Below are 12,488 nucleotides of genomic sequence, written 5' to 3' on the forward strand. Positions count from 1 at the left end.
GTCCCAAATCTTAAAATGAGGAATATAAACAAACGTATTTATTTTTTGGTGAATTTTGAACTTCAAATATCAAAACTGTGGAGAGATTTCCACAGGTACAGTGATAGCAGCATTCCAAATAGAAAAGCATTCCTTTGAAATTTCAGGACCACCTCCAAACCACAGAATCCAAAAAGGTTTTAATGTGTTTTTTTGTTGTTGTTGTTGTTTTCCAAGAAGCATTAAGCCTGATGCAAAAAGTTAACCAAAATATTCAGCTTGAATAGCTGTAATACAATAAAACTCTGCCTACCTTCTTTACTCAGTGAAGCAACGTGGAGCAGTATATACATCACAATGTGCCTAAACTGTCAAACAACTAGCCTCTCGAAGATGATATTCCATATAAGCATGATAGCAACTTATTCACTGGCATAGAAAATACCAGTGATGAGGGTCACATGACTACATTTACCTGTTAGATAACGTGTTGCTGTCTACGTGGTAAGGTTTTCTCTTAGCTGACCGTGAAGGTGAGCTTCCACAGCGATCCAAGAGTCTTTGTGTTTGAAACGAAGGATGGTTCAAACATTGTTCCGTCAAGTATCTGTCTGCTGGATCTAACTTCAGTAAGTTCTTTGGAAAACAAATCCCAAAGTTTGTATTAGTATCTGTATTTGTATCAGCAAAACATAACAAAATAAAGAACAATACTGTGATAGTTTTTTAATCTCCAGAGTATCTGTGATTAGATGCAAGTGCCAGAATACGTTAATTAAATTGAAATACATATGATACAAAACGAACAGTTTCAAAAATATTATGCTCTGCTTAAGGGATGGAAGGCATTGGACTTGCTTATTATGAAGTATATACATGCTATATATATTCTATATGTGCATAATATATGTACATATGTACATAATGAATATACATAAGCATACTTAAAACTTTTACATTTGTGCTTAAAATGTTTAATACAGAAATAGGTAAATGTAAAAATATGTATGTTTTATCTATTAATGCCTACAGATGTTCAAAATATATGGATTTTAATCATACTGTTCAGGATATGCTTTACACCATTGTTGTTTAGAATAAAAAATATTCAATTTACCGGTAATATAATGCTACAATGAAACAGGCTTTACAAAAAAACAGAACAAGCATACCAGAACCATCTTATAGATATAAAAAAGTCCTTTAAAGTAAGCATTTTTTAAAATATACAAATATGAGTATTTTGTTTTTTACTTCAGTAAAGGTTCAAGCCCCCACATATTTTTAAAGAATCATTTAAACTGCTTACAATGTACTCAGAATAACATTTACCTTAGAATTCTGTTAGATCTGCTGTGTTTCTGAACAAAGAGACTTTTTGACATGTAGAGAACATTTAATCAACAAAATCAAAAACCAGTTGGTTGATTATTTTGATAACTTTGAAAGGTTCCTTGCAGGAATAGGGCCATATGTAACATATCTTGGAATACTTGAACATGCATGACTGTCAGCAAAGATAAAAGTTTGAACGGCTATTAAAAAGAATTGGTATTTTTTAAGGGTTATATAGGTTGACTAGAGAACAACTGTATGTGTATACATGCACAAGCACGCACAGATATGGCTGAATATGAGCCAGCAGTGTGCTCAGGTGGCCAAGAAAGCCAACAGCACCCTGGCTTGTAAAAGAAGCAGTGTGGCCAGCAGGTCTAGGGAAGTGATTGTCCCCCTGTACTCGCTCTGGTGAGGCCGCACCTCGAGCACTGTGTTCAGTTTTGGGCCCCTCGCTACAAGAAGCACAGCGAGGTGCTCGAGCAAGCCCAGAGAAGGGCAATGAAGCTGGTGAGGGGTCTGGAGAACAAGGCTTATGAGGAGCGGCTGAGGGAGCTGGGGTTGTTCAGCCTGGAGAAGAGGAGGCTCAGGGGCGACCTCATCGCTCTCTGTAGGTACCTTAAAGGAGGCTGTAGCGAGGTGGGGGTTGGTCTGTTCTCCCATGTGCCTGGTGACAGGACGAGGGGGAATGGGCTAAAGTTGCGCCAGGGGAGGTTTAGGTTGGATGTTAGGAAGAACTTCTTTACTGAAAGGGTTGTTAGGCATTGGAATGGGCTGCCCAGGGAAGTGGTTGGGTCACCATCCCTGGAGGTCTTTAAAAGACGTTTAGATGTAGCCCTTAGTGATATGGTTTAGTGGAGGACTTGTTAGTGTTAGGGCAGAGGTTGGACTAGGTGATCTTGGAGGTCTCTTCCAACCTAGATGATTCTGCGAAATGCATACCTGTATACACATTAACATAGTACTCAGCCACTTGACACAATAGTTTTCCCCTCACAGGATCCCTGCACTTTGAAATGGAAAATGCCCAAAAAACAAAGCAACTGTTCAGCGTTGCAGTGTAGTTCAGTCATACAGTATGCAGCATCTGCTTTTCTCAGGTGACAAGCTTTGTACTGCATGATTAATTTTTTCTTTCCCTCCTTTATTTCTGGTGCTTATCACTGCAGTGATATAAATGGCCCACACAAATGTGACTTCTACATTCCTTGTCTGAAGAGAGGCTGTTTGCCTCTTGCAAAGGCTGGACCACAAGCAAGGAGAACTGGAAGTCCATGGGCAATCATAAGGCTGTGAACCTGACTGGAATCACGGAGAAGTCACAGGGACAGAGCTGATGGCAGGGGCATGGTCACTGGTAGGTATGGCTGGCTTCAGAAGCAAGGAGGTGGAGGAGAAGGGGGGTGGCACTCCATATAAACAAGTTCCTAAACTGTACAAAGTGACAGCATCAAAAGGAAGGTGTATCCAATGTGCCTCTGGGTCAGGATTAGAAGGGAAATCCAACATTTGTGATGTTATGGTGGGGGTGTGCTACCAACCACACATCTAAGAGGATGACTCTTCCTACAACAACAAGCAGAAGCCTACTGATTACAGGTCCTCATCCTCATGGCACACTTCAACTACCCAGACATGCAGCCTGCGTAGATGGTCCAGGAAATTTCTAACTATGTTGGTGGCAATTTCCTAATTCAGCTGCTAGAGAGGCAAAACAACCAGGGGTTGGACTCCACTTTAGCTGACCTGCTGTTCAGTAATGGTAAAGTACTGGTCACAGAAGATAGTCTGAGATGTAGCAACCCTGAGATGTTTATGGTTAGGATGCAAATAAAGGATCACAGACTTCAGCTTCTGTAGGGGATTCCTGGACAGAATAACCTGAAAAACTGCTATCAGAAGAAAGGCGTCCAGGAGAGCCACTTGATTTTCAAAGAAAACTTCCTGAGAGTGCAGGAACAAAGCATCTCATTGTGTGGAAGACCACAAAATTTCACACAAGGTCAGCTTGGCTAAATGGGGAGCTGCTTGAAGAACAGAAATGCAAAATAAGCATATATAAGAAGTTAAAGCCAAGGACAGGATACAAAGGAGGAATACAAAAGCACTGCTTTGGCACAGAGGATGACATTAGGAATGCCAAAGTCTAGCTACAGATAAATCAAGTAAGAAACATCAAGTAGAATCTCTTGATTTTACAGGATTCTAGCAGCAAATGGAAATTCAGGAAAAAAAAAAAGTGCTGATGAATGAGGGAGACAACTGAATGACAGATGATATGAAGAAGCACAAGATAATTTAACTTCTTTTTTTGCTCAAGTCATCATGTACAAAACCAGCTTCCAATTCCCAAACCTGTGCTTGCAGAACACCAGGATTTGTGAAGGAGAGGGGAGGAGAGAAACAGCAAAGCAACAGCATCAAATGGATGACTCTTCATTCATCTAGTCCAGAAATGTTCTCTAAATAGAGATAAATATGTCAGCTTTAGCTGACATAATTTTGAGTGTGGGTTATTCTGTAATCTAGCAATCAGACCTGAGGTCCCTGGGAATGCAGATAATGAGGAACACACCAACTGTGGACATGTGCCAGACTGTCCAACGTCTGGAGAAGAGACAGGCATACAGGAAAATATGTAGAGCATTTACAGAATGCAACTTAACCACAGGTTTCTTCAGTTCTCTTGTTGTAGCCCTTTGCTCATTCTTTAACAATGCTCCAGCTTCTGAACTAAGTAATGTGGGTTGAACATGAAATAGCCCCTCTGTAAGATCCCTGACCTTTCTCACCTTGTACAGAGAAATATGGACAGGAAAGTTGAAAGGAATTACTTAAATAAAAATGGAATGGAATTCCTTGTAATTCTATGCTTCCTTAAAATTCAAAACTTCATTTTGCAACTTTTATCAAAGGAACCCAAAAGACATTGGAATATAACATATAAAAATAGGATAAAATTAAAATAAAAGCAACCTCCAGCATGTGCAACAATAGTCTGAAGAATCATTTTGAATTTGTTGTTCTGTGATATATGCTACTACAGCTTGAGTTACAGCTAATATGATACCAGGAAAAAAAAAAAAGGGTTTATGTGAACTAGAAAACAGAAGACTGATTCTACACTTAGTTTTTGTCACTATGGCTCTTTCTTTCAGCTTACTGTGACTGAAATAATGGGAGGGTTGTACTGCAGCTTACCATTGTGAAGTTTTTGCAGTACAAGAATGTGGGTATGTGCTGCGTATCCAGAAATATGGCAGAAATGTGTAGCAGAATGTTTTACAATGTTTGGCCATTTTGAGATTTTGAGGAGAGCCAGCTTCCCCTGATAGCCAGCAAGAAACTGTATCCTAGTTGAGCCACGGGGAACTGAGTTGTCCCAAAACAGGACTGAAGAGCAACTTAACACACATGCTGTGTAGATGTGAGTGATAGCAAGCAAATTAAGGCCTCTGACAGGTTAAAAAAAAAAAGTTTACCATGCATCGAGTTTGTCTTTAGCAACTGTCCACGTCCTCATGCTTATCCCTTAACAAATGAACAACAACTCAGGTTAGCCTAATCCTCTTTCACTGTGGATTTATCTAAATTTATTACAGGTTGAGAACTTACCCACCATCATTACTAACGTAACCTCACCATCATTACTAACGTAACCTGTGCATCTGAATAGTTGTCACCGTGAATGCACATTGCCACAAATGATGGTGGTTCTTTTGTCTGGAATATGCATTGCTTATCAAATGAATCAAATTTGAACAGACTCTCCTGGCCTTTGCAGAGGGTATTTTCCTGATTCCTAAGAAATATCAAGCCTTCCTATAAACCATGGTGATATTAAAATATCTCAAAAGGAAGTTCACAAGTATTTTTAAGATGTACTCTACAGGAAACAAAGCTAAAAATTCACTAACATATTTGCCTATATATTACAGACAGAAAATAAATACATTTGCCTACCTTCATAAGATCAAGCAATACGCCACTTAAAATTCCCAAGTATCTTCTCTCTAAAGACTGTGGATGATTGACTGCAGGAAACTGTAAAAGTAATACAGCATAAATATACTGAGAATGTAAACAAGGTATACATGAACACGTTATTTGAAAAAAAAACTACTCGGTGAATAAAGACATGTAACTTAATGGAAACCGTATGCATTGAAGAAGTTACCAGTTTCTGAAACATTACAAAACATTACAATGAAACAAATAACTACCTGTACAATATGCATCTAGTCAACCAAGGAAAGTATTCTTGATTAGTAGGGCAGTCAAGTAACCACTCTCAAACAAGAAGTCATCAACTTAGATCTATAAATGTGCTCGTGGTACTATGATTGACATGAGGTGGGTGGTTTAAAATAGATTCAGAAATAACATAAGTAATATCCCCCTCCCAAATAATTTAAAATAGTTTCGAGAAAAAAATATTTTTGCACAAATAGAGTACTAATTAAGTATCAAAGATTAAGAGACAATTTCATAATGCTTTTTAAGTGGAAAACATCACAAGAACAGAACGGCAACTATGCAGAAGTTTAAGGTTCAGGATGATCATGCTGCAGTAAAAACTGGCAACATCATGAGAAGTAGTACACACTGCTGGAGGGCATCTTTTGTCAACTACAGTCTCGACAAAACTAGATGAAGACAGTATTTGAAACTAGTCCTAACTGTCTGGAAATAACAACAAGACAGGCAGGAAAGATTTAGGGAAGAAAAAAAAACCCACAGAATTGTTTGTTTGTGTTTTTTGGTTGTTTGTTTGCCTTGTAAACAAGGCACTAGTCAAACGAAATAAAAACAATCTTTTCTTCTTTTTAATCAAATGGAAGAAAATCTGCTCAATATTTGTGTGCTATAACATAATGTCAAGTACAATGAGTTGAAAAGAAACAGACACCAGAGATCCAATTCCAGACTATGGCACGCACTGAACCGACACCAACCAAATAGGTAAACTCCTTTCCGTGAAGTAACTTCAAATTTAAATGCTAAGCACATATATTCCAGTGTTTTCAGAATTAGAAATTAAGGCTCGATTTCCAAGATAGGCATTAAAAAATCCTCATGGATCCAACTTATACTGAATTTTAGAGTAAACTGCACGTCTGAATGCCAGAGAAGCCTCTGGAAAAATGAAATGAAACAAAACAACAGCTAGCCAGCTGATTGGCATTAATCACAGTTTATCCAAAACAAAGCAGCTGAGATCCAGATACTTTGTTAGCAGTTCCCAGAGTTGTGGCATTTGCCTAATAGTATGCAAATGCTTCAGTTGCAGCCTGGCTTGATCCCATCTGCATCTTAACTGTGTGTTTTCTAAATAGTCCTCTTAAGTTAACACATCAAAGCAAGAATACTGACAACAGGGAACACGCACTGTTCTCGTCTTCTGGCAATCACATACCTGATGCATAAAAAGCCATCACTATCCATCCCAATGGGCTCAAGCCATACATAAAACATACCCACATAAAATAGTTATACTTAACACCACTGAAAATATAAGGTAACAACAAAATTCATGTCAGTGATTAAGACAACAACAAAACAACCCAACAGATATGAAAATAAACGATCATGTTTTCTATAGTATAAACACATACGCAAACTAAACATTTGGTCTGAACTGTCAACAAGCAAGAAGTCTTAAATACTTTTATATCTTTACTTTCACTTGTGCATTTTTAAACTCTCACATCTAGAGGTTGTTACAGCTAGGTGCACACATTTACATGCATACCTTCCCTCAGAGTAAATGCTACCTCCAAATCTATGCTTTCAAGAGTAATCCATGAGTACAAACCTCCATTTCAAAAGAAGTATGTATATGGAAGCAGAATGGATTGCACACGAACTGCATGCGTGTAAGTGTTAGACCACTATGAAGTGCAATCCATTGTTTGTACTGGCATTACTTTTCATAAATTACATTATGTGAGCTTTGAAGGAAAATGAAAGAACATTATTTGAATGTGTTTGTTCCTAAATAGTCTCTGTATTTTTCTTTTTACTTTGCTTTCTTTTAAAGTGGTTTCCTAATGACTAAGGATTTATTTATTTATTTAAGTCCAAGTCTATGTTGATCTTAGATAGCACCCTAGATGGATCAAGCCTTTCATACTTCTACTACTGTTTACACAAAGCAAACAGATTTTCAGCAGACACTAACTTGTTTTAAGTAGAATATTCTCCTAAACAAACACACTTCACCTTTCTTATCAAGCTCCTCTTCAGTCTATCCAAGAGGACAAAATATTCTTGTCTTCATGTAGAATGACCATTCTAAATCAGATTTTACATCTGGAATGATCAGGGCAACATGAAAACGTACCAAGAAATGCAAAGCTGTAATATGTGATTGCTATTCACTGTGTTTGCTCAGATTCTCCAGGTTATTTATAATTAATCTGTAGAATAATATTAAAGCCTTACATTAGCATTCATGTTTCCATAAAGGAATGAACCTATTAGTACTTTCTGATCCTGTATTGCCTTGGGTCTTCAACATACCGTGGATGTTTGCTTTCTCAAAAGGACAGAAGAGAGATCACTAAGTACTTTCTAATCTTCAGGAGTGACGAAAACTGTGTGTGTGTGTGTGTGTGTGTGTGTGTATGTATGTACGGAGGAAACAAGCAGGAAGAAAACATGAAGTATGCAAATGTGCATCTGTATAAATGCACGTGTGTTGCTGTAATGTTTGAATTTTTTTTTTGTGTGTGCGCTATAATAGGGTAGTACTTATGGTAGAGGTTCACAAAGCCTAGTGATAATCATATGGATAAACATTTCTACTTCAAGGGCTAGTTTCTAACTTGTGAACAGCCAGTGCCAAAATCCAGCTTGTAAATAACAATTTGCATAATCACAGCACAACAATTTGTATGAGCACAGCATATCTTCTGTCTGCTATGTAATAGAAAATCTTCCACTATTAAGCATTACTATTCAAAAAAAAATCTGTACTTTTAATGTTGTCTTATAGCAAGGAATAATTTTTTCCCCATTAACTAATGGATATCATTTTCCAAACCAACATTTTTGTAGTATTTTTCATGTTTAAGCCATTTTTCAGGCTTCACTTCAGTATTCTACAACTATTTTCTATTAGAAGGCATATGTCACTGTTGTTATCAATAGTGTGACTTCAGAGATGAGGATAAACTGGCAACATGGCTGAGGCGGAGCAATAAACCATTGATCCAGGATGAGAACAGGGACTCATGACTTTCAACCCTGTGCTAATTACATTAGGTCCATGCTGTCTTCTTGAATCACAGTATTTTAAAGCTACAAAACAAAAGATACTTCATTTTCTTCCTAAGACATTGCAAAGCATTTATCCAAATAAGATTACACTACACAACTATAATTGTAAAACAGTATTTAAGAGAGAGTTATTTATTTTGCTTACAGTTTTTAAAGCTTTCCTAATAAGGGGTATAATATTTTTAAATAGGAAATCCTGTCCAGCCCTGCTCTAAACAGCATCAAATACATATAGGATCTTGCAAGAAATGCTTGTCTAATTGTTCTTTAAAAACTTCTGACAGAGGGTCTGCAAGCTTCATCAAAAATTCTTAGGAATTTAGCTATCCTTCTAGCTAAAATAATTAACCTTACACCTTAAGCCAACTACTACTCTTCCTATCATTATCAGTTAAGCCTAATTTATATAAAACTTGAGCACGTGTTAAGACAGTTAGGTGTCCCTCTTTGCTTTTCTCATTCACTGTTTTCTCTTTGACAGAGTAAAACAAATCTTCAGTCTTTAGCACAGATCAGGTCTCCTAAAACCTTAGTATGGCTCTTTATAGGATTTTATATTAACAATTTCATACCATTCATCAAGATCATAAATTCACCTAAGCAAGGTTCACTACTGGAAAAAACAACAAAAAACAAAAAAAAAAGAATTACAAGAAAAAGCAAGCACGGCCACTGACCAGGTGCTATTAAAGATAACAGAGCTATTTATCATATATTTCATCTGGGATTTTGCCACATTGTGTGTTCCAACTTGAGCAGTTTCTCTATTCTATTGTCTTTGTCAATACATGGCATTGGGAAGCCCCTGAAAGGGGAACAACAAGCTTTCTGACTCATGTGGCTTATATCAAATCTCCAGAAATACAAGTAAAAAGGTAAAAAGTTCCTCTATCATCACAGCAGTATCCATGACCCAAATTTTGCCATCATAGTAGCTTTAAGAAAACAGTCACAACTTGCCCACATCCTGAACAGACAGCCATGCCACTGAACTTCATAATGCACATCTTGCACTATAATGCTAAGTTAGGTATCAATACTAACTTTCAAGACAAAAAAGTCAAATAAACAGATTTTTATTTTTTTTTTAAATCAGCTTTTAATAGTAAAATGAACTTACGTGTCCAACTCAATACTGGTATAATTGGAATTTGACTTTGAATTATGAATGCCTTATGATCTAAATATCCTATACTTGCACAGAAACACATGTAGCTGATAACACAACACACACTCTAAATAAAAAGAACCTTTACAACAACAATGACAGCAGTGTAAATACTGTGTGAGTAAATTAAAAGAAAAAAAAAAAGAACAAAGCTTTCTCTTACCCGCAAGCCATGGAAGCGTGGGTTGCTGTAGAAGAGCTTCATCTGCTCGGCTGGCAGTGGGCCTAGCACCTTCTGAATGGTAAAGAGCTGGTCAATCTCGCTCTCCCCAGGGAACAAGGGTTGTCCGTCACTCAGCTCGCCCAGGATACAGCCCACAGACCACATATCCACAGCCTTTCCATATGGGGCTCTGTAAAGTTACAGTACAACGTTTTTCACCCACCGGCACCATCCTCTTACTAAGCTGTTTTAGTTTACTGGCCATATTTTCCATGCCTTGCTTCCTTACAGCTCAGAAAAATAAACTTTAACATTAAAGAAGTGATCTCATATACCAAGTCCTCTGTTTCCACACTGGATTGCTTGACATATTGATGTCAGAAGACAGGACAGGAATTTTCAAGGACCCCCAGGGATTTTGTTACCTTTGTAAAAAATAAAAAGCTTACAAGAATAATCTTTTTGACCAAGACGCTGTTACCAAAGTTAAACTAGCACTAACTTCCCTTTTATCCAGAGGTTAATGACTGTACAGTATTTCTGCATTACAGAAATTGCTTTTTCTGTTGTGCTTAGCAGGTTGATAGACACACTGGATCTGGTCACTGAGAGGACAGAAACAATAAGCAATCTTTGTTTCAGCCTTCATACAGTGAAATTTTAACTAGAGAGAAAACAGAATGCCCCTGAAGCAATTCCTGAAACTACTCAACAGTTGAGAACCACAGATGAGGACAAAATGAAAGCATCATAAAATAAGTATTTCCTGAAGCAAACACACAGGTGGGGCTTTGGAGAGAAATTCGGAGGGGCAGTCTCTGTGTGCAGGCAACGTTGTGTGGTGGGTGGATGGCACCCACCTGTATTTTAAAGTGCTACTGACAAAAGAAGCTAGGTCAGCAATGAAGAGGTGGAGGGAGTTTGCTGGAAACAAGGCTCAATGGTGTGCGTATTACACTGGAAAAGGCTGGAGCAGCTCTTCTTGAGACTACATACAAGGGTATTTAAGGGAAGAACAGGCAATAAAGATACTATGGTCAAGAAAAATGATAGACTTGTGGATGGTTTTAAGATACACAGGGCAGAAAATCATAATACAGAAAATGGATGTTTGTATGAGGAGGAGAGGGTGGGGGACTATTGCAACCTGCAGTCTAAAGGCAATGAATGCTGAAGAAGCAGAATCCTTTTGGACGGTTTCTGATTCTCCCTCTAAGGTTCTGTTCCTTGGTCAGCTTCTTTAGCAGCCCATCTCAATCACGCAACAGCTAATGCGTTACATGCTTTTGGCTTTTAGTGCTCTGAAGCACCTCATTTTCTGTATGCCCAAGTTCTTGCTTAACGGATTTAAACTGTTTTGTAAACACTCAACTTATTCCAAGAATTTTTTGGATGTCAAGGTTTTGGGCAGAATGGGGGGGCGGGGGGAATTCCTCGCAGGTCAAAGAAAAAGCATATAAAAAGAATAAGCAAGATTAAAGACAGGAAGAAACACTAAACTGAAAACATACTTCACTGATTCTCTTCTTTCTGAAGCTTGCAATCCAACAACTCAACCTCTGTTTCAGGATATTTTCAAGTTACAGCCGGCTTGCCTATTTCTGGAGTTGCAGCTGATAAATCCTATCCTAAATCTATTCCCTTTATTCCTTCCTTATGCTGATGGATAAAGGTGTTTACGGAGAGCGTACCCTTAGATTAAAGAAAAAAACTGACTTTTCCCTGCTTGCAACCACTCATGATTAGTTACTTCACTTTATGGGGAGGGCACTTGATCAGAGAACGCTGTAACCCTTGAGATAATTTAGTTAGGTTAAGGCAAGAGAGCTTTTCTAGCTGGACAATAGCCTAGGTGAAATCACAGGCCCACTGAGATGCATACTGCAGGAGTTAAAGGTAGCCAGGAAGGCTGAAATGGGACACCAACATTTCAAGAACTGTTTGCCTTTCAGAATCTGACATGAGACACTGCAGTACCCAGACAAATGGAATCGTCACAAATTCAAAGTTTGCCCCCATCGGAATAGACCACTGACAATGAAATGACCACTGACAAACTGAGGATCTGTTAGAAAACCAGTTTGTGAGAGTCTAACTAAAAAACCTGACCTTTTTACGACAGAAAAACAAGCACTTTTTAAATTTGTAACCCTTTAAAAGGCACGCTTCTCCACCGTGAGACGTGAAGTTGGAAAAAGCTATGCTGCTGTAGACCAGGGCCTTGGAGAATCAGCTAGGGTTACAACTGAGGAATGGGCTAAAACTCCTTTGAGACAGGGACCATTACCCTTCCATGCTAACACAAATGCAGTAACCTGAATCACAATTTAGGAAGTTTCCATTATTTGCTCCGTAGTCGAACAGAAAACACTCATTTCTTATGGAAGCAGCAGAGTAAACTTCAACTATTTCATTTGGAAAGTCAGATTCAAGACTCCTCTTCTACTGACTGTCAGAATCAGCCTTCCAGATCACAACAGACAAGCGATGCAAGAATGAGGTGGCTGGATAAATGAAGTAACTCCTGTATGAAACTACTAATCAGGAGTACTGTAGTCTACT

The 12,488-nt window shown here is 38.1% G+C and overlaps 1 protein-coding gene across 6 annotated transcripts in view; it reads right to left on the minus strand.

Moving 5' to 3' along the window:
• CDKL5 (cyclin dependent kinase like 5) overlaps positions 1-12,488 on the minus strand; it is a 132,029-nt gene that overhangs the window by 26,094 nt on the left and 93,447 nt on the right. For all 6 annotated transcript variants that reach the window (XM_083850627.1, XM_083850625.1, XM_083850624.1 and 3 more), the window contains exons 9-11: positions 9,927-10,116; positions 5,278-5,358; positions 455-615 (exon numbers count right to left, since the gene is read on the minus strand). In XM_083850627.1, coding sequence (XP_083706753.1) covers positions 455-615; positions 5,278-5,358; positions 9,927-10,116 — 432 coding nt within the window. The remainder of the gene's footprint in view (positions 1-454; positions 616-5,277; positions 5,359-9,926; positions 10,117-12,488) is intronic.

The sequence above is a fragment of the Anser anser genome (assembly GCF_964211835.1).
Source record: "Anser anser genome assembly, chromosome: 1".
Lineage (NCBI taxonomy): Eukaryota > Metazoa > Chordata > Aves > Anseriformes > Anatidae > Anser > Anser anser.